The following is a 21,880-nucleotide window of genomic DNA, read 5'->3' as shown; positions in this document are numbered from 1 at the left end:
ACGAATTTAAATTCAGAGAAAGCAAAAAACGTAGATTTGATAACAGGAGTATGATATGTTGAAATACATGAATTGAATGAAAATTAACTTCTCCGTATCGAATGAATGTTCAATGTGAATAGAAAACTTTGTTTTCTTCATATGGTAAAATAATCTCTTACAAAAATGGTATCTGAAGATAAATTTATTTTTTTAAGTGTATAGAAAATGGGTTAAGTTATGGTAAGAAAGACGTGCTTCATATAAATAAACAACGCCAAGTAAAAATTTTCATTCAGATTTTGACAAATTTAAAACTGCCTCCGGGCCGGCTAATCTGATGTGGTGAGAGTAATAAGCCTTGTTGAAAACTAATTTTGTTTCCAGGTGTCAACATTGTATAGTTGTCATCGAATGAAGTGTATCCTCATTTCGTTTTCACCGTGAAGTGTATACGGAAATAAGGCCTTATAATTCAACTCTGATATCGTTCAAAAACTAACAGAACTGTACAATGTCTCTCTTCGGGAACTGAACACAGGACGTAACAGAAACGAAAATATACAAAGAATCCATAATAGAAATTTTCGTTAAATTGAAATATGAATGCAGCTATTAGTCAATTTTGAATATATTTGGCAACACTGTGAAAATGTTGGAAATCCCATTTTAGTATATTTATCTTTGTCAACTGTTTTCCTCATCAACCAATCAGGAGTCGAGTTGCAAGTGGTCCGAGTTTGACAGAAAAAGTGGTCCGGAATCGGCCCCCTATTGTCATGTCTCGTCTCAGCATGTTACAAATTCTATAGTAATTTTCTACCCTACTAATCATTAGTACATGCTACAAAAGAAAAATGGTAGGCACAAATGTCAAACGAACTTCGATTTGTTGGTCCAACATATGTACAATATCAGTGAAAATGTTGCTTCTTATTTGTGAGAGATAATCAACAGGGATAATGACAATATTTTTGAGGATTATTTTTCAATTTAAAAGTTGTATTTGATTTCATCTAATTCTACATACTTAGAATACATTATAATTATAACATATAACTTATTCTATATACAATACAATTCTACAATAATTATCGTCAATAATAATAACATAATACATAATAACGTCAATAAATCTCGTTGCAATTATATTATAAGCAGTGTACAAGGGGAGAGTTATAAACGCAGCCTCAATCACATCAATTTCATGCGCTTTTCCATAGTCACGAGTACTTCAACAAGTTTCCGTTTCTCTTCCTACTGCATCGCTCTGGTTTCGTCCGTATTTTGTTCTCCCATGTCCCTATGAAGAAGAAAAATACACATATTTTAATGATGTAAAATATGCAATAAAAATGTATGTTTATGTTGTACCCGAGATTTCTTTTGGATAGTACAGTTGTCCTGATAGTATACTGTGCGGTTCAAATTCAGCCGCTCGCTCCGTCCATTTAGTCTGAAGTTGGAGAAGAGAAATACCAAATGATCAGTGACGAATATCAGGCCATTATTATTAAAACATCCGTTTGGTTCTCCCCGGAAAGTCTCGACCAAGGAGATGTTTACATGCAGTAAAACATAATAAGAATAAAAGGCTTACCACCGAATCGTTCCGTTTCCCAAAGAAAAATGGCGATTGCAAAGTGCGCACATAACAAATGTTAGGTATGACAAAAAAAACAAGATTACTAATGGTATGGAGTAAAATATACGAATCTCTGGTAGGGACGTTCAATGAATCTGACATCACTTTTACTGAATTTTGGTAATATTTACAAAAATTTTGTATATTTTACCAATGTTTTGGCTACTAAAGATTTGGTAACTGCATTTACTAAACTATTTCTCCAGTGTAGGCTACCCAAAATCAAAATCAATATGGCGTCATTTGTTTATCAACATATCATTTACGAGGATTGAATTCGAAAAATGCACTGCTTTATTCTAACTGCATGAGCGATTTTCATATTTCGGTTTCACATGGAGGTGTTAACATTTAACATGGAGTTTAAAGTTAGCCACTATTCGACTGCATAACCGGACCGAGTTGTAAACAACAGTAATTGATAGAACCAAAATGTCAGTGAACCGCAGCAATATTGGGTACACTCTGAGACGAGACATGACAATAGGGGGCCGATTCCGGACCACTTTTTCTGTCAAACTCGGACCACTTGCAACTCGACTCCTGATTGGTTGATGAGGAAAACAGTTGACAAAGATAAATATACTAAAATGGGATTTCCAACATTTTCACAGTGTTGCCAAATATATTCAAAATTGACTAATAGCTGCATTCATATTTCAATTTAACGAAAATTTCTATTATGGATTCTTTGTATATTTTCGTTTCTGTTACGTCCTGTGTTCAGTTCCCGAAGAGAGACATTGTACAGTTCTGTTAGTTTTTGAACGATGTCAGAGTTGAATTATAAGGCCTTATTTCCGTATACACTTCACGGTGAAAACGAAATGAGGATACACTTCATTCGATGACAACTATACAATGTTGACACCTGGAAACAAAATTAGTTTTCAACAAGGCTTATTACTCTCACCACATCAGATTAGCCGGCCCGGAGGCAGTTTTAAATTTGTCAAAATCTGAATGAAAATTTTTACTTGGCGTTGTTTATTTATATGAAGCACGTCTTTCTTACCATAACTTAACCCATTTTCTATACACTTAAAAAAATAAATTTATCTTCAGATACCATTTTTGTAAGAGATTATTTTACCATATGAAGAAAACAAAGTTTTCTATTCACATTGAACATTCATTCGATACGGAGAAGTTAATTTTCATTCAATTCATGTATTTCAACATATCATACTCCTGTTATCAAATCTACGTTTTTTGCTTTCTCTGAATTTAAATTTGTTTTGGATACCAAAATAACAGGAAAATACTAACTGTTTAAAATATGACACCCGATTTATATTATTATTAAGTTATATGTTATAATTATAATGTATTCTAAGTATGTAGAATTAGATGAAATCAAATACAACTTTTAAATTGAAAAATAATCCTCAAAAATATTGTCATTATCCCTGTTGATTATCTCTCACAAATAAGAAGCAACATTTTCACTGATATTGTACATATGTTGGACCAACAAATCGAAGTTCGTTTGACATTTGTGCCTACCATTTTTCTTTTGTAGCATGTACTAATGATTAGTAGGGTAGAAAATTACTATAGAATTTGTAACATGCTGAGACGAGACATGACAATAGGGGGCCGATTCCGGACCACTTTTTCTGTCAAACTCGGACCACTTGCAACTCGACTCCTGATTGGTTGATGAGGAAAACAGTTGACAAAGATAAATATACTAAAATGGGATTTCCAACATTTTCACAGTGTTGCCAAATATATTCAAAATTGACTAATAGCTGCATTCATATTTCAATTTAACGAAAATTTCTATTATGGATTCTTTGTATATTTTCGTTTCTGTTACGTCCTGTGTTCAGTTCCCGAAGAGAGACATTGTACAGTTCTGTTAGTTTTTGAACGATATCAGAGTTGAATTATAAGGCCTTATTTCCGTATACACTTCACGGTGAAAACGAAATGAGGATACACTTCATTCGATGACAACTATACAATGTTGACACCTGGAAACAAAATTAGTTTTCAACAAGGCTTATTACTCTCACCACATCAGATTAGCCGGCCCGGAGGCAGTTTTAAATTTGTCAAAATCTGAATGAAAATTTTTACTTGGCGTTGTTTATTTATATGAAGCACGTCTTTCTTACCATAACTTAACCCATTTTCTATACACTTAAAAAAATAAATTTATCTTCAGATACCATTTTTGTAAGAGATTATTTTACCATATGAAGAAAACAAAGTTTTCTATTCACATTGAACATTCATTCGATACGGAGAAGTTAATTTTCATTCAATTCATGTATTTCAACATATCATACTCCTGTTATCAAATCTACGTTTTTTGCTTTCTCTGAATTTAAATTCGTTTTGGATACCAAAATAACAGGAAAATACTAACTGTTTAAAATATGACACCCGATTTTATAATTAATATGAAAAATTGTACAGCTCAAATAATACATGATACGAAGAACACATGTTTATCTTATGGGAAAATAATCTTCCGAAATTTTATAACATTTGGCAACCTTCACATCTCGCTTGGCTCGGCTCCTAGCACTTGGTTGACGAAAATGCAGAAAGAAGAGTAAGAAGCCAGTTGTCACGTCTTGTCTTAGGTAATAACATAAACAAATCCAAACTTTTTGTCTTGCCATTCCTCAAACGTCTTTTCTAAATAGTGTAAATTACGAGCCACCTGTTAACTCCACCATCTTGGTCTAACCTCTGATATCGAAGGTACAGTGTCGACATCTATCTATGTTTTGGCCTGGTGTGAAGCAAAGGAACTTCCTATCAGATTAGCACCACTGAAGCCAATTTTCAATTGTAGAAATCTGAATGAAAATAATCATTTCATGTTCTTTTGTCTGAAACTTATAATTCTCTCTGTTTGATTTTTCTAATACTTGTCATCAAATTTATGTGTTATATGCAATCATAGTCACATACTTTTTTGTTTAAGATTTTATTATCACTTGCAGAAAATGTTTATATCTGGTATATACTACTTGTTGAGTATTTAAAAGTTGATTTTCATTCATAGCTTTTATTTTTGAAATGTGTTGATATGATAATCCATTAACATTTCCCCATTTCCGCTTCACACCCACAGAACACGAAGCTCAATCCGCAATGACAGACGTACAGTGTCGACGTCTGGTGGCGACTTTCTAATTCGGGAGCACAATTTGGATTCTAAACTCGAAAATTCAATCTCTATCAGATTAGAAGGAACAGAGCCTGTTTAAAAACGCTAAAATTTGAATGAAAATATTTACACCATGTTATTAAATTGTTTAAGATACGTATTTGTGACTCTTATTTAATCATTTGGCTATACATTTTCCGATATTTTTACCAAAATTCTTCATTATAATATAAAATCATCATGAAATACAGTTTTGTTTAATGTTTTTGAGAGATTCGCAAAAAAAAACTGTTAATCTATCATATAAAACACATATTTGATACAGAAACATTAGTTTTCATTCATAGTTTTCATATTGAAAGTTTGTTCATTCCACATGAAAAGCCTTTACGCTTTTCGCCTCACTAATTGGAAGACAAGCCGTCAATGCCATCAACGCGAATATCTACAAACGCCAAACACCAACTGCCGGTCTTTTCTGTCAACTCATCATTCGGTTCCATTTGTTCGTTATTGAGGCCAGTCAGTCGGCTTGTATAAAGTATATTTATCGTTCGAAACGTTGCATTTACCGATTATTTTTCGAAACATAATTCCTCGAAAGTTTTTTTTTTGTTTGGAACCTGTAATCAACAGCATTCGTTTTCAGTGTTAAGCAGAAAATGACGGACAAAAGCCAGCATATTTTGCCCAACACGCAACCAATCGTTGAGTTGGAATGTGCCACCGCATTCAAGGCGCTCACCGAGAAGGAAAAGCTGTATGCGCATTATTTTAGCCAGGTGATTTTCCATAATGGAATTGCGTTTGTTTTCGGATTTCAAATTATCAAATCTTTCGTTTTCCAAAAAAAAAGGCTTCCTGGACGGGGGGACTTATTGCGTTGGTCCAATCCAGTCCCGAATCGCCGCTGATTTTCTCCTTGCTACATCGAATCTTTCTGGCCGAACCGGTGGAGGACCTCAAAAAGGGTGCATTGGAGGCGGGCGTCAGCGAAGATGATTTCACCGTATGTTTGCATTAGCGATATTTGCTTAATATCTTATCTGTCGTTTGCGATTTCCTCGTGAGACAGACACGTACGAAAGTTGATTCGGTATTTTCTTTCCGTAGGCCTTTCTGGTGTACGCTTGCGGTTTTCTGGCCAATGCCGGAAACTACAAGGGCATGGGCGATAGCAAAATTGTGCCTAATTTAGAGTGCGATAAGTTTGAACTGATCGTGAAATGCTCGAAAGCATTCAAAGTGGACGGAGCGATCGTTGGGGGCTTGTGGGAGAAAACAAAGGTTCCGATTTTTCTGCTGACTGAACGCACCAAAACACTTGGCCTTTGTGATGCGGGGGTAACCACATATTTCTCGTCCAATGTGACACGCGAAGATACCGAACTGATAAGCGAGTGGATGAAGGAGAACAAATTCGAAGCGTACATCTGTCGCACATTCAAGACACTGGAGGATGGTAAAATTGTCTACAACATCAAGCTAGCGTCATCCGAGGAAGGGGACAAAGACAATTTGACTAAAACTCCGGTGGAGTATAAGAATTGCATTTTTAAGATCACTCGAGGGGATTACAAGGAACTGATGCAGAAGGTGGCCGAACACCTGGGAGAGGCTAACAAGCACTCGGCGAATGACAACCAGAGGCAGATGATTGATAGCTATATTCTCAGCTTCACGCAGGGTAGCCTGGACGAGCACAAGACGGGTTCGCGCTATTGGATCAAAGATAAGGGACCAGTCATTGAGACATACATCGGATTTATCGAAACCTACCGCGATCCCGTTGGACAGCGAGGCGAATTCGAGGGGTTTGTCGCGATGGTAAATAAGGAAATGTCGGCCAAATTTGGAACACTGGTGAAGAACGCTGAAGACCTGATTAAACTGCTGCCATGGGGTGAGGATTATGAGAAGGATAACTACCTGAAGCCGGATTTCACCTCCCTTGATATTCTAACATTCGCTGGTTCGGGTGTCCCGTGCGGTATAAACATTCCAAACTGTAAGTTGAGTGGAGCTTCTCCTATCCGGTTGAGGTTCATTTGTTTTGTCTCGTTGTAGATGATGAAATTCGCCAGGACGAAGGTTTCAAAAACGTCTCGCTAGGCAATGTACTCGCCAACACCAATAAAACAGATACGATCCCATTCCTCTCGGAGGAAGATCAAGCTCTGCTGAAAAAATATAAGGCATCCGCCTTCGAAGTGCAAGTTGGCCTTCACGAGCTGTTAGGACACGGAAGTGGAAAGCTGCTGCGAGTCAACGAGAAGGGTGAGTTCAATTTTGACAAGGAGAAAGTAAAGAGCCCGCTGGACGGGGAACCGATCGCCAGCTGGTATGAACCCGGGGAGACTTACGACTCGAAGTTCAAATCGTTGGGATCGAGCTACGAAGAGTGCCGGGCGGAGGCCGTTGGTCTGTATTTGAGCTTGAACCGAGACATCTTGAAGATTTTCGGCCACACGAACGAGAAGGAAATAGACGACATCATTTATGTGAACTGGTTGCTGCTTGTTTGGGGTGGAGTTGGGGTCGCCATGGAACTGTACAATCCATCCCAGAAATCTTGGCTGCAGGCTCACTATCAGGCGCGTTTCGTTATAATGAAGGTTCTGCTGGAAGCGGGCGAAGGTTTGGTTAGTGTGGAAGAAACGGAGCCCTCGAAAAATCTGCTACTCAAGTTCGACCGCAACAAGATTGAAACAGTTGGGAAGGAAGCCATCAAGCAGTTCCTCCTCAAGTTGCAATTCTATAAGTCCACGGGAGATATCGTTGGTGCCACCAAAATGTACAACCACTACTCGGAGGTCAACGAGGAGGGTCCATATCCGTGGGCCAAGTGGCGTGACATTGTTCTGCTCCACAAGAAGCCACGGTTGATTTTCGTCCAGTCGAACACAGAGCTGGATGGAACGGGAGCCGTGCAGCTCAAGACGTACGAGTCGAATTTCCAGGGCTACATCAAATCCTGGACGGACCGTTTCCCGAGCACCGATATTGATGAAGTGCTGGAGCGAATCCACGAGCAGGACAAAGAGTACTTCAAAGATTTGTACTAAAATATCCGTTGACCGATTTAAAAAATAAATATCAATTTGTATTTAGTATCAATTGCTGCTTTTCGTCTCGTTTTTATATACTTTTTTCTGAAACGCGGTCATTCCAATTTGATCAAATAGCGTAGATAGGGGCAACATGGTCCCCCTAGGAGCGAGAGGTTCAAAATCATGTAAAAACATTTATAATTTGCTAGCTGACCCTGCAAACTTCGTCCGACCAAAATGGTTTTTTTTGTTATAAATACTTTCAAACATTCACGTTTTCATACTAAGCAAACGTCCGTAGGATCAGTCGCAGAACTGTCCATTGATTAATTTTGACCCTTTATAAATTCCTTTTTCTATAAATTTCCTAGTACTTCTACTAGAACTGGTCATTATAACATCAAATTATTTTCAGCCCCAATTCTCGTTCAAGATTTTTCAATCACTTGCAAAAAAAACATGTTTCTCCCTTACATGGAATACATGTTTGATACAGAAAATATAATAGAATGATGACATCTGAAATCGGCCGATTCCTTCCTCGAGTTTTACCCTTACCTCTTTGCTTGATTAGTTCTCGGCTTATGTAGAAATTTGCGTTTCATTTGTTTGGCAGCCACCCCTTAGTGAGGGGGGAGGGGTCTCGAGCCACCATAGCAACTTTTATTGCTCCCTTAAACCTTCACATGCCAAATTTGGTTCCATTTGCTTGATTCGCTCATGAGTTATGCAGAAATTTGTGTTTCATTTGTATGGGAGTGACTCAGTGTCAGTCACCGGTGGCTGGCATTCAACGTGTTAAGCATGTTTCCGCTAGGACATAACGTAACAAGTTCATAAAACAAAAGTTTATTCTATTTTGCAACTATTACGTACCTATATGTCATTGGATATCATTCAGTTTGCATGTACAAAAAATGACAATGTAATCAATGTGATGTTTCAAAGCGTTTAGTGAGCCTGGACTCTGTTAAGGGAACACTGACAGAACACTGATACATAATGAAATTTTTATGAGGGTCTGAAGTGGAAGCTGGAATGGGGATAGTTCATTCAGAATTGTCGTAAACTCTCTTTTTATAGGATGGTTTTATCGAGTATTCCTGAATGTGGCAGATCTCTATCATGTTCTAAGTAGACACTTTTAGATGTTGGGTTCGATTTCCAATCTGTCAAGGATCTTCTCGGGTTGGAAATGTTCTTGACATGCATTAGAAAAACTTTGGGTCTGAAGTTGGGATTATCATTTAGATAATGTCGATACGGATAGGACCATTGTTTTTCTTTTAAAGTTTTTGCCTATTCATAATGTTCGATTGATAGAAATTCATGCCTGCAACAGAGTCAGTTCGCTTTGATTTTTGTTTTATAATACTGATATCTTAATTTGGTTAAACATAAATATTATCTATTAGATAAATCGGTCAGTTCAAACCTTTGTAGGGGTATGAGGTGGGTCATCATCATCAAAGCAGGAACAGAGAATATCTGTGCAGTTATGTACATACGAGTGACATCGATAGCATTGGTGCCGTTCATCGTTGCCCGTAGAGGAACCAAAATGTACCCCACAGTAGTTGTTCGCCAGATTGCTGAAATTTCGGAATTTTTGGTCTGTACCCGTTGAGTAAGATAGTAATATTAGACTGTCAAAAAAGTCCTGCGGTATTTCCGCGAGGTGTCGTTGTAAGTGCGTAGTTCTAGTTGTATTCATTGTATCGAGTCATACTATAGCTTGTTGGAAAGGTATTTTTGCGCGCTATAATATAGTCCTTGACAGTGTTTTGTTTGGATAAGACGTTCGTGAGTTATAGTGTCGCAAATATGGAGCAAAATAAAGAGAAAATCCGACATATTTTACAGTACTACTATGACAAAGGCAAAAATGCATCTCAAGCTGCCAATACAATTTGTGCAGTTTGTGGACCCGATACAGCTTCCATTTCCACCGCACAACGATGGTTTCAACGTTTTCGTTCTGGTGTAGAGGTCGTCGAAGATGCGCCACGCTCCGGAAGGCCTGTCGTCGAAAATTGCGACAAAATCGCTGAATTAGCCGAGAAAGACCGGCATAGTAGCAGCCGTAGCATTAGCCAGGAGCTGGGGATAAGTCATCAAACCGTTATTAACCATTTGAAGAAGCTTGGATTCACAAAGAAGCTCGATGTATGGATGCCACACACGGTTACGCAAAAAAACATCTTTGACCGTATCGACGCATGTGAATCGCTGCTGAATCGCAACAAAATCGACCCGTTTCTGAAGCGGATGGTGACTGGCGATGAAAAGTGGGTCACTTAGGACAACGTGAAGCGCAAACGGTCGTTGTCGAAGCCCGCTGAAGCGGCTCAGACGGTGGCCAAGCCCTCATTAACGGCCAGGAAAGTTCTGCTGTGTGTTTGGTGGGATTGTCAAGGAATAATCTATTATGAGCTGCTTCCCTATGGCCAAACGCTCAATTCGGACCTGTACTGCCAACAACTGGACCGCTTGAAGGTAGCACTCATGAAGAAGAGGCCATATTTGATAAACAGAGGCCGCATTGTCTTCCATCAGGACAACGCCAGGCCACACACTTCTTTGGTGACGCGCCAGAAGCTCCGGGAGCTCGGATGGGAGCTTCTTTTGCATCCGCCGTATAGTCCGGACATTGCACCAAGTGAATACCACCTGTTTTTGTCCATGGCGAACGAGCTAGGTAGTCAGAAGTTAGCCACAAAAGAGGCCTGTGAAAATTGGCTATCCGAGTTTTTTTTGCCAATAAGGAAGCGAGCTTCTATAACAGGAGTATTATGAAGTTGGCATCTCATTGGGAACAAGTCATCGAACAAAACGGCGCATATTTGACTTAAAACAGATGATTGTAACTAATTTTATGAACAAATGAAAATTAAAAAAAAATACCGCAGGACTTTTTTGACAGCCTAATATTTAGTTTACTTGCTTCTCCTATTGATGGAAGATATTTACTAGAATCACTGATCGACATTGAAATGCGTTGAATTAACGGGAGTTCAATAGAAAAATGAGAATGATTTCAATACCTTTCTGTAAAATAGTAAAGAGCGTTTTTTTCTCACCAAAAGAATTGCTCTCTGGGCTCCCTAGAAACGGGTTGCTCGTTTCTTTTAGCTCGGGTACTGTCAGTTCGATCAAAGATGGCGTGGAAACAACAAGCACTCTTGTGGGTCATCGTAGCCTAAGATAAGATCAGACAATAGGGGGTCTTTTACGGACCAAATTTCTGTCAGATACGGACCAAATTTCTGTCAGTCGTTCTGATTTCTGATTGGTCGATTTCGATAAATTTTGTAAACAAAGTCGATTTTTCCAGTGTTGCCAATAAAAATAAATTACGTTGGGTTTGTATTGAATTTAGAAAAAAAATGAATTTAATTGATATTACGATACTTAGTTTAGAGGAAATGTGAAGGAATTGTTTGCCATGGTTTCCAATGTCCGTGTCCTACTTGGAGATCATACATTAACCGCACCATGGTCTTCAGATGAGCGATATCCTCGTCATATTTCATAGGATCATTCAAACAAAATACTTTTTCTTCTGCCCTATTATTGATAAGCTCGAACCATCGAGCAAAGTCTTCTATGAAGCATGCGGTAGTAAGAAGCTCCGGTAATTCTCGTATTTCCGCATGAAACTTCAATGCTGCAGCCACCGTCCTGTTGCAATATTTTGTTGCGTTGCATACTTTCATTTTATCTATTGAAGATGTTCTGTTGTCAAAGCACACATCCGAGGCCGTTAGTCTGTGACAAAGCCGCAACGTGTTGTTTATTTCGGAGTTCACGATTGTGGTTAAATGGTCTCGATGAACAATATTGGATGTTAGCTTTTTTTCACGAACATACCAATCCGGAACTTTCAGGTAGACATTGTTCAACCAGCCATGTACTGTATTTTTAAATACGTGTACGGGATCGGGTATGATCTCTAGCATTCTGTTCTCAGCGTTTGGATGAGGTATCGCAGCATTTAATGTCTCATTTTTGCGACGAATATCGATCCCCAAATCCTTCCACATGCGCTGGTTTTCGGACCCGGAATCTGTTGTTATAAAATGGACACGCAAACTGATTCCCACTGCTCTTGAAACTGCAGACAATACAGCATTCTTCAAAAACTCTTTTTGTATAGAGTTGCCGGTGTACTCGAAAGCAACCACCTGTTTCCAGCGCGCTGCGATTCCAACTAGCATGAATACCAAAGCTTTACAGGCTAAAGTTTGGGACATAGGAAGCGTTGTTGTTCCAACAAACTGCTTCGTATTTTGGCAAAACTCATTTGCCTCGTCTATGCTCATTTCGTCTAGAACCAATCCGCAGTCCTTTTCTTCAACCGACATTGTGGAGACTTTATGTTGTAGCAGCTCGAATATATCTTCAAGAATACCTACAAAATATCATTTCATATATTAACATGCGATGAGACATATGATTATAATTACATACCAGGACTGAAACGAACTCCTTCAATTTGGCGTAGTAGAGTCCTCGTGGATGGGAACGGGAAGCCTTTTTGAATAAGCTTGTCGTATCCACCTTGACATGCAAACCGAATTTGTAAATTTTCCGTAATCGTTTCATTGGACCAACGTTTCACTTTTTTAACCTCTCCTGTTAATAGCTTAATTAGATCATCTCTGAAAAGCTTCTTCAAGGGTTGTTTTCCACGAATTCTCGAGGTCAGATATCCGCATTTTTTCTTCCATTGTTTTACAATTCTATTAACGGTTACATCAATATAAAATATTAGAAAATAACATATTTTTTGACACACTACCTTTTCAGCTTGGAAATTTGATGTTTCAAACGAAATATTTCTTCCTGTAGTTGTTTATCTCCTTCATATACGTCAACCAAATCATAATTGTTCTCAATACTTTGTATCTCTTCCCATTCCTCATTCGCGGATGCAGCTAAGGTCGGAATTTTCGTAACTCCATTTTCATTGTATTTCCCATCAACAAAATGAGCCTGTATATATACTAGTATTAGGATATGTTTTAGAATTAGTTTTTAATACTTACGCTACATATTCTTGTGCTTGATTTGATTTCAAAGAATGGAACTTCTAATTCACTGTTCACGCAAAATCGAATCCATTCTTTCCGAATATTTTTGTCTTGAGGGAACCGATAAAATTTATACTCAGGATGAGTATCCGTCCTTCGCTCACAATTTAAGGCTTTACACTTCATTTTTATTTTTGAATTGCGTTTTGTATGAATAAAATGGCTTCCTAACGTTGTTTTGGTTGTATTCCTGCTCATATAATAAGATAGAATGTTTTGGTTCAGACAATGAGAATCTGCATAACGCTGTAACGGTTGTCAGATTAGATTTATTTGCTAAAAAAAAATCCCAAATTTGTTTTGGAAACGATTATATTATAGATATGGGTATTTAAAAGACTTATTTTATCCTTTTAAAGCATATTTTTGAGATTGTCTATTTGAAAATATGCAATAATCATTGAATTCGCACCAACCAAATGTTACGATTCATTAAAATAGAAATTTGAAAAATCCGATATTTTATAATATTTGGCAGCTCTGGCATCTTCATGTCATGGCTTCGTTTTTGGACGACGAAGAAGAGTAAGAAGCCAGTTGTCTGGTCTTGTCTTAGATCGTAGCCACTTGGTTACGCGTTCGCTTACCAAGCGATCGATCGTGAGTTCAAACTCAGGGTCCTCAATTGACCATCTTTGTGTTGGTATAGAATAACTACGTCCACGCAACCATCATCAGCGATGGAGATCGATCCACGGTGGAACAAAGATCGAATCATCCATATGCAACTGCTATGCTCTGCAAGAAAAATCGGGCTGCTGTCCTATAAATAAACCAACAATGATCAATATTAACTGTCTCCGCTGCCCAGTCTGCTGAGCAATGAAAGAACAGAGAGAATACCCTAATACGCCTAAATGGTTACTGCTGTGTAATTTACTATAATTTAATGTCACAGAAAACCTAACGCTGAAATGGCTACTACTACTGTGTAATTTACAATTTATAGAAACATAAACATATGTACATGTACACGATTAAAACCTGGCTTTGTTACAGCTAAAATGCTAATGAGCCTAATAAATAAATAAATGGGATAAAAAAAAGACGGGTGGGTAATGTCGGGGACATAACCGAAGTGACGTAGGACTGTACAAAGGGAACAGCTTTTGTTAAATATATTTTTAAATATATTGTTTCATTTTCTTCTCCTGCGTGAATACTTACCTATCTACCTACCTGGAAAATGAATTAGTTTACTATTCACTTTTTATGAACATGTTCTTTCCAGAACCACCAAGCGCAAAACCCGAAGAAGGAATGGCCCGATTTGAGCCATAACTCTAAAGGAAAGTTGGAAAATTCGGAAAAATCAATTCCCATATGTTCATTCGTCTCTAGCCTTCTAGCCTTATTTCATTCTCTATCCTTAATATATTTAAGGCTAGATAATGAAATGGCCCTTGGAGAAAACTTTACCTTTCAATTACTCCTCCACTCCACTCCTCCGGCCACTCGATCCATCGTCGTCCAGCTCATTCAGTAACGATGTTGTCCAGTCGGTCACGAAGAATGCTTCGACATCGTGTGCTCAATCTGCGATCTGCAATCCGCGTCTTCACTGCTTGGCGTGCGTAGAGACGTCGGTTAATCGTTCGATTTATTCTAATAATGAATATCTGAAATTATAATCGAGTAATTTTGTATCGAATAATTTAAAATCAAAATATGAATACATCGAAGAATTGTCACTGTAATCGCGATTAATGAAAGAAGGAATCGACAACCCGATAGACCACGCGACCAGAATGACAACGTGATACGTGATTATTACAAGAAATAAATATTTGCTCGATTAATCGAATATTGAAAGACAACTATTCGAATGAATCGAATATTGAAATATTGAAAAACGATTTATCGATAATCGAATAAATGAAAAATTTAGACATCACTAGCTGAATGGAAATGATGCCAGATGGGGTCTTACCAGGGATGCCATTTTACCATATACAGGGATTCGCCTCTAATTCTACATTTAACCTAGATTATGTATTTTGCACACTTTTCTAATGATTATTTTTTAGTTTTCCAATCATTTTCCTGTTTGAGCCCTTTGCGGTTGCACTGAATTAATTTCCTTTAAAAGAGCAGGTTTCACTGCAAGTTTATGATAGTTTAGTAAGATCTGTTTATTTCTTGTAAAATTTAGATATGTATTCACTGAACAAGGTTCAGGTTCAGGTTTTGAATTGAAGAGACTTTAAACTCTGAGAGTTCAGTCGTCTCTTCACTGAACAACGTGTTTTAATGTGCTTTTATATAAACAATATATTTTATAATTCACCTTCGTGTATACGACACGAGAATCACCTACAAGTCGTTCCACAAATTTTCGGACTAATTTCTGTACTCCTCCCATATATATTTATAATCAAATTTGGTTTGCTAATATAAACGGTGCCGTCTCGTTTTGTTATTTTTACTATAGTAGTTTTGTCCGATGTATCGTAGGTTTTCTCCCCTTGTTGGGTGTGAACCACTGCGTCCATTATTTTGAATACTATTTTGAACTAATGTGGTATGCTCTATTTTTTCTACTATATTTTATATTATTATCTACTGCTTACTGATGAAGAAGTTGGCTGAAAGGTATAGCGAGATAGGTGCCAATCGGGAACAATCTGTTTGATGAAATTTATAGTCCTGAACGGCGACACAGACCAAACTTCCTTGGGCTCCAGAATAGCCTTATCAAGGTGTTGAAGTCCGCGTCTTGTTAAAGCACCGCAATTGCAAAGCAAATGTTTCGAGGTTTCGCTTTCGACATTGCCAAAGCGACAAATATCAGCTTGCACTAGACCCATGTTTTTGAGATGGTATTTAATCGGACAGTGTCCTGTTATAAGACCAGTGAATGTGCTGAAGTCTTTCTTATTAAGACTCAGCAATTGTTGAGTAATTTAATACTCGGCATTTTCGACCCATCGTTATAGAACAGGATTGAACCATTACGAACATTAGGACCACCTAATTACCATTACGAACATCCCATACTGAACGAGAAAATTGGATCACTCTGTATGGAATGTCATAATTAGTCCTAGGTTCCATCCAATCACTGTTCATCTCTAAGGCTGGTCCAGCGGATAAGAGATTCAGGATGCTCAAGTGACCTCCGTCTGATATTTTCTTACATCTTTTTAGCTTCGATACTACGCTGATATCAGACCCCGCATTTAATTGAAGATGGATGTCCATTCCGCGATTTAAGAGGTGGCTGTTTCGGATAGACCGAAAGAAATACGCGATACGTAAATTAAAATAACAAATCAAAAATAATTTATTGCGGGACTCTATAACATGTGTTGCTTACTAATTATCACAGTGACTTACTGGCTTACTGACATACAGTCTGACGTACAGCTCCCTTCCGTTCTCCCAGCGTCGACGTGATGCCAACTGAACTGCCATCAGTAAGCCTTCTATGGGAGTAAAGGCTGATTTAGACGATGCCAGTCAGCGCTCTAGTTGAAGTATCCAGTGAACAGAGAACAGACACTCTGTTCAAGTTACTTTTACCTGTATCGAACAAGTAATTGGCCTCTAACTTGAACAGAGTGTCTGTTCTCTATTCACTGGATACTTCAACTAGAGCGCTGACTGGCATCGTCTAAATCAGCCTTAAGATTTCCACATTTCCAACAGTAAATCAACGAATTTTGAGAATCAAACTCACTGAGATGGCGCAGAAGAAGGATTAAAACTGTGGTGCAACTAAATCGTCTTCAATACTCCCAATCAGAAGTACATACCTATAGAGCAATTCCACGCCAAATCAGCCAACAGTAAATTTTGACCCGAGCCTCTCCGATTTTTTTTAATCTTGGTACTGATGATGGATTCTGAAAACAGTGGACACTAGAAACGATCAACGAGTCAGTTGATGCATATGATTTACGTGGAGAGTATGAGGAGAGATTAAGATCATTCTAACTAGTCTTGAGTTTGAATAATAACTATTCTTGATATGAAAACTAGTATTTATCCTTACGGCAAATGAGGTATTGAAACATTGAACGTGTTGAGCTCAAAGTGTCCTCTCGATAAAACAAACGGTGGATAAACCATTCTACCAGTTTATTCGAAAGATGCGAACGCAAGTTGTCAGATGCGATTTCCTAGATCGTGAAGGGAAGTAAGTTCTGCAACAGATAAACATGAGAGCCTTTGCGTTAAAAGTCTCGAAAATCGAATGAATTCCTATGAACTTACAAACTATGTGGTCATTCGAGAGATACGAGTTAAGCTGAAGTGAAAGCTACACCATTTCGGAACCAAGTCGAATACTACTCCAATTGTTTATGTGAAACACGAGGCAAGAGCTAGTGATTAGTCAAAGTTTTACAACGAAAGAGCATCGATAAAGAATAGAGACACGTATCGTCTGCAACCGATGTGAACCATGGAAACATCGCTAGGACTCCCGCCAATGTTCCGCACTTGGCGTATAATGCAACGGTTATGACCGCATCGGTCTTTTCACATGAAAGTGTTAGATGTCGTTCAGGTTAGCCGTATAAACCGAACAAACCTTGTCCTTGAAAGCGTTCATTTAAAACAAATGCCCTTCGCGTAGAAATTACACGAAAGTGGAATATATTCGTTATGTGATTTCAGAGCTCGTAGAATCTGCATGATTTTAGATGGTTGGTTGATATAAATCAATTTTGTTTCATTGTTCATTAATTTGCATGGTCAATACTTTTCTGATAGAATTTTTCATAGGCTACAGGGCAACGATGATCATGGTTAGCGAATCTGTTTGGAACACAATTGCCAGTAAGCCTAGGCGCTGTCCTCGAGAAAAGAGATAACTTCAACGTGCCTCGATTTGTATTTTTTGCTTCGAAAGGTATAACAAAAGCAGACGGAACCTATCCTTCAATGCAGCAGAAAGCTTTCACAGTCATCTGGGCTGGTGAAAATATTCCAGAAATATTTTCACGACTTTGACCACAGTCTGCATTCCCAACAAACTTACGCTATAGAGTATTGGATCTTCAGCTGGCTACAAAAAGATGGCGGCGATCTCCTTAACAAACTTGAGTGATAAGCTCCGTGAAAAATGTGATAGCCTTACATGTCCATGTTACGTTGATAATAGAATCCAAAATGGGTCCATTATCCTGCGGAACCGATGATAATAGAAGAAAAGTGTGAGTGCGATATCGAGATGAATTAACTGAAACATTTAAAACCTTTTAATTAGGAAAAAGAAGGAGAAGAATATGATGATGTAGAAGAAAAAGATGAATAATAAGAAGATGAAGGGTGCGAAATATTCTGTTAATTCGCAGAAAAAATTTGAACAGATTTTCTAAGAAAACGAAATCAATTCCTGGTACTCATAAATATCATTTGTTTATACCTATTTCTGGTGACAAGATAACAGCTAAGATATATTCTAATTCCAAAGAAAAACCTGAAATATTTCCTGTATATAAATAATCATAGTTGAAATAAATGAAAGTCGAAAAATATTATTCTTTTGTATCTATTGCTTTTTGCAAATATAAATGATATGTGAAAGAAATTTCAATGGAAATAACAATAAATAAAATAACAACAAATAAATGTTCCGACATCGTATAGAAATTTAACTGATGTCGTTTTCACTATAAAAAAAATGATTATATCTTGAGAACGGTTGGTGCCAGAACAAAACGTGATATGTAGGTTTTTATGTTGAATCGTATGTACATTTCATTTTTCATATTACTTTTCTAAAATTGTTACGATTTTACAAAGTATTGAAATTTCATATATTTTCAAAAACTCATATCTCCATTTTGGTGAATTTACCACAGCACAGCAGGATTGGGCAATCTTTAGAAAAAGATCGATATTGACGGATCGACTTTCTATACGGCGCAGGGATCGATTCATTGATTGAATCGGTACCAAAGAATCGATCTTTGAAGGATCGAATGCATTTTTTCCAATTTGTTTACTCGCTCTATAAGTGTTATTTTTTCTTTAAACATACGATAAACAGTTCATATTTCTATTCAAACACCAAAGGCATATTATTTTGATTTTCAGCATGAAGGTCAAAAAAAAAACTTGATAGCCCAGAAAAATTGTATTTTCCATGGCATTCATCTTGTACCATCATGGAATTATTTAATTAACTAAATTAATTGGAAATTGTTATTAGAAACTCAACAACAGATATTTATCCAGAAGTCGACTGACAATAATCCCATGTAGTCCAACCGTGCCATACGTCTGGCATTCAGTCGAAATCTCGGTAATAGTCCCAGTTCTGGCTGACTTCAGCTGGGCCTGATGTAACCATCCAATTTCCCCACAGTTTCCACTGTCAGCCTAGAGAATGTGATGGTGTAAATCTAATTTGTGACCACTTGTTTTGTAATAAGCCTAACAAAATTGTTTTTCCTAAATTTACGACCACTAGTTTGACAACCTTGAAAGGGATCCAATATTTATGAAATTTGTCAGGTGGTTTTGGTGAGATTGAAGTCAATGTTCACTGAAAACCCAATTTATAAAGAAAAAATCTCTACAATAAAAAAGATCGAAAAGAAAAGATCGATTTCGCGATTTTTTGGAGTACAAAGAATCGATCCAAAAAATCGGAAATCGAAGACGAAAAGATCAATCTTTAAAATATCGATCCGAGATCGCCCAATCCTAGTTTTAAGATATAAAAGTTTTTTATAATGAATTGAAATTTTTGAGTAAGATTTTTCAACAGTGCATTTGAACTGTTATTTTTCCTAAATAATTCATTGATTCTCCAACAACTTTGTCGAACATCATATTAATCAGACATCTGGATTTTGAGTTACGATTTTTTGAAAGAATGATCTTTAATCTCGATTACGCCCTTTTCAAAAATCAGCCGTAATTTAAATTGGTCATTTGATAATGAAAATTGTGTTTTTGGGAAGCTTCCATTATAAGTATGTACCAAGTTTTAAAACAAAATCGGAGAAAGTCGGGTCAGCAGCCGGCTGATTTGATGTGGAATTGCTCTATATGAATTTGACCACACGTCGTCCAACACCGTGATTATTGAAAACGTGCTATTTGATCCAATTTTTTCTAGTATGTTTTTTTTTGCGAATATTAATTCTATTTATTAGTCCATAGTATCATGTTTTTTAATCTTCAATCAACGACACATGGATTTTTCAGCATCCAGTTACCTCTTTCTCTACGGTCACCGATGATTCCTGCCCTAAACCACCTGCATCTTTACCGTGTGATTTCAGGTGTCTTCTTAGATTTGAAGATTGCGCAAACGTTTTGGAACAATGTGAACACAAATAGGGACGTTCACCTGCGAATGAATTATCCTGTTGAATAAATCATTGTAGTCATTCATTTTTACCAACCCGTATGAATTCGAATGTGCTCTTCGAGCGTTGCACGTAGGCTGAAAGATTTCGCACAATATGAACAAGAATGAGGGCGCTCATCTGCAAAGGAATCACTCTGATCAATGTTTCTTGCTAGTAATATTATTCTACCAACCCGTATGAGTTCGAATGTGCGCTTGGAGTGCTGAATGACTCTTCAACGCTTTCGGACAATGTGGGCAAACATACGGGCGTTCACCTGCAAAGAAATGATTTTGTTGAATGGCTCATTGAAAAGATATTCATACTCAACCCGTATGTGATCGAATGTGCGTTTGGATCGCCGAATGACTCCTAAACGCTTTCGGACAATGTGGACAAGTGTAGGGACGTTCATCTGCAAAAAATAACCCTGCTTAATGGTTCATTATTGAAAAAAAAACATTACCAACCCGTATGAGTCAGAATGTGTATTTTGAGCGTTGTTGAAAGCCTGAATGCCTTCGGGCAGTGTGGGCACGAATAGGAACGTTCACCTGAAAAAGAATGACTCTGCAAAAATGTGCGTTATAGCGAAACATTCTCTAGTTACCTGTATGGGTTCGAATGTGCACTTGCAGCGCTGAATGGTTCTTAAACGCTTTCGGACAATGTTGGCAAGCATAGGGACGTTCACCTGCAAATAAATGGTTCTGCTGAAAGGTTCATTGAATAGTTTTTTACTCAACCTGTATGGGTTCGAATGTGCGCTCGGAGGCCTGAAGTGTCCATGAACGCTTTTGGACAATAGGAACAAGAATAAGGACGTTCACCTACGAAAGAATGATCATGCTGAAATGTTTATTAAATAGAACATTTTAACCAACCCGTATGAGTTCGAACGTGCAATTTGAGTCCCAATTTTGAGCGAAATGTTTTTTCACATTTTTCACATTTAAGCGGATCCTTTCCTTGAAATAGGTTATCAGTCAATGTTTACAGAAAATGAAACCACATTCTCACCCGAGTGTAATCGTGTGGGGCCTTTCGTCGACCTTTCGTCGGCGAAGCCTCCCTTACATTTATGACGGACTGAAGTTGATGGAACTTTCTTCTGTAAAACATTCAAATCACTTTTCCTTTGTGTATTTGTCCTAGCAGTCAGTGATATATTGTCGTCTTCCTGGTCTATTTCGCTAATGAAGAACATCTCTCCTTCTTCTCCCTCGATTTGTGTTTTGACTCTCTGTTGAGTTGGCCCTAAGTCCACCGTTGGGTCTGTCTCAACAATTTGATCGTTATCCAGCAGCTCGTGATCGTCAATCATTAATTCTGGTTCCATTTTGATGCTGATGTCGCCAGCGCTTGGGAAACTTTGGAAACAGTTCTCGGGAATGTTGTGGGAAATTATGAGATGTTGACGGCATTTGTCACACGTGAGATAACTGCTCAACTGGGGTGTGAAACTGCCCAGTTTCTGCAGCATAGTCTTTAGCTTTTGCTCTTCATGGTGAGGTGTGACCAGCGTATGACGAAATTCCTCATCGCATATATCAGAACAAAAGCTACATCGCTCGCTGTTGAAATGATATGTGGTCAAGCATTAGTGTATTAAGCAATTGCCTGTCGATAATTCTCGATAGATGTAAGGACGAAATTAATTATCTATCCCACCT

General features: G+C 37.8%; 3 protein-coding genes across 7 annotated transcripts in view; 1 reads left to right on the top strand and 2 right to left on the bottom strand.

Annotated features, from left to right (window-relative positions):
* Positions 1 to 999: 999 nt before the first annotated feature.
* On the bottom strand, positions 1,000 to 13,123 carry LOC129762814 (uncharacterized). Of its 2 annotated transcripts, XM_055761358.1 has the most exons (4): positions 12,275 to 13,123; positions 1,580 to 12,215; positions 1,354 to 1,435; positions 1,000 to 1,282 (listed from the first exon to the last, which is right to left on the bottom strand). In XM_055761358.1, the coding sequence occupies exon 2, from the start codon at positions 12,166 to 12,168 to the stop codon at positions 11,221 to 11,223; it is 948 nt and encodes a 315-aa protein (XP_055617333.1). In that variant the 5' UTR covers positions 12,169 to 12,215; positions 12,275 to 13,123; the 3' UTR covers positions 1,000 to 1,282; positions 1,354 to 1,435; positions 1,580 to 11,220. The 2 variants fall into 2 exon arrangements, with proteins under 2 accessions (XP_055617333.1, XP_055617334.1); XM_055761359.1 differs by lacking the exon at positions 12,275 to 13,123 and having other exon boundaries at positions 1,580 to 12,227.
* On the top strand, positions 5,174 to 7,871 carry LOC129762808 (dipeptidyl peptidase 3). Its single transcript, XM_055761346.1, has 5 exons — positions 5,174 to 5,295; positions 5,404 to 5,536; positions 5,611 to 5,763; positions 5,868 to 6,762; positions 6,822 to 7,871. Exons 2-5 carry the CDS (start codon positions 5,417 to 5,419, stop codon positions 7,817 to 7,819), a joined length of 2,166 nt encoding a protein of 721 aa, XP_055617321.1. The 5' UTR covers positions 5,174 to 5,295; positions 5,404 to 5,416; the 3' UTR covers positions 7,820 to 7,871.
* An 807-nt stretch (positions 13,124 to 13,930) lies between the features above and the next one.
* The window catches only part of LOC129762811 (zinc finger protein 771-like), a 51,109-nt gene continuing 43,159 nt past the window's right edge, over positions 13,931 to 21,880 (bottom strand). The window contains exons 2-12 of one of the 4 annotated variants that reach the window (XM_055761351.1): positions 21,228 to 21,781; positions 21,092 to 21,175; positions 20,954 to 21,037; positions 20,818 to 20,901; positions 20,678 to 20,761; positions 20,539 to 20,622; positions 20,401 to 20,484; positions 20,262 to 20,345; positions 20,073 to 20,206; positions 14,317 to 14,516; positions 13,931 to 14,180 (exon numbers count right to left, since the gene is read on the bottom strand). In XM_055761351.1, coding sequence (XP_055617326.1) covers positions 14,373 to 14,516; positions 20,073 to 20,206; positions 20,262 to 20,345; positions 20,401 to 20,484; positions 20,539 to 20,622; positions 20,678 to 20,761; positions 20,818 to 20,901; positions 20,954 to 21,037; positions 21,092 to 21,175; positions 21,228 to 21,781 — 1,420 coding nt within the window. In that variant the 3' untranslated portion in view covers positions 13,931 to 14,180; positions 14,317 to 14,372. Of the gene's footprint in view, positions 14,181 to 14,316; positions 14,517 to 15,676; positions 16,323 to 20,072; positions 20,207 to 20,261; positions 20,346 to 20,400; positions 20,485 to 20,538; positions 20,623 to 20,677; positions 20,762 to 20,817; positions 20,902 to 20,953; positions 21,038 to 21,091; positions 21,176 to 21,227; positions 21,793 to 21,880 lie in introns of those variants that run through there. The other 3 variants (XM_055761354.1, XM_055761352.1, XM_055761353.1) reach the window with 3 other exon arrangements.

Source organism: Toxorhynchites rutilus, chromosome 1, assembly GCF_029784135.1.
Source record: "Toxorhynchites rutilus septentrionalis strain SRP chromosome 1, ASM2978413v1, whole genome shotgun sequence".
In the NCBI taxonomy this organism is placed as follows: Eukaryota; Metazoa; Arthropoda; class Insecta; order Diptera; family Culicidae; genus Toxorhynchites; species Toxorhynchites rutilus.
The sequence above is the reverse complement of the archived record's forward strand: the minus strand, read 5'-3'. Positions and strand labels throughout refer to the sequence as shown.

Excerpts from the sequence above, each read along its gene's own strand:
- LOC129762808 (XM_055761346.1), top strand. The coding sequence starts at position 5,417 with ATGACGGACAAAAGCCAGCATATTTTGCCCAACACGCAACCAATCGTT. Across the intron at positions 5,537-5,610 it reads ATGCGCATTATTTTAGCCAG|GCTTCCTGGACGGGGGGACT; the intron begins GTGATTTTCCAT and ends CCAAAAAAAAAG. Across the intron at positions 5,764-5,867 it reads TCAGCGAAGATGATTTCACC|GCCTTTCTGGTGTACGCTTG; the intron begins GTATGTTTGCAT and ends TTCTTTCCGTAG.
- LOC129762814 (XM_055761358.1), bottom strand. The coding sequence starts at position 12,168 with ATGTCGGTTGAAGAAAAGGACTGCGGATTGGTTCTAGACGAAATGAGC.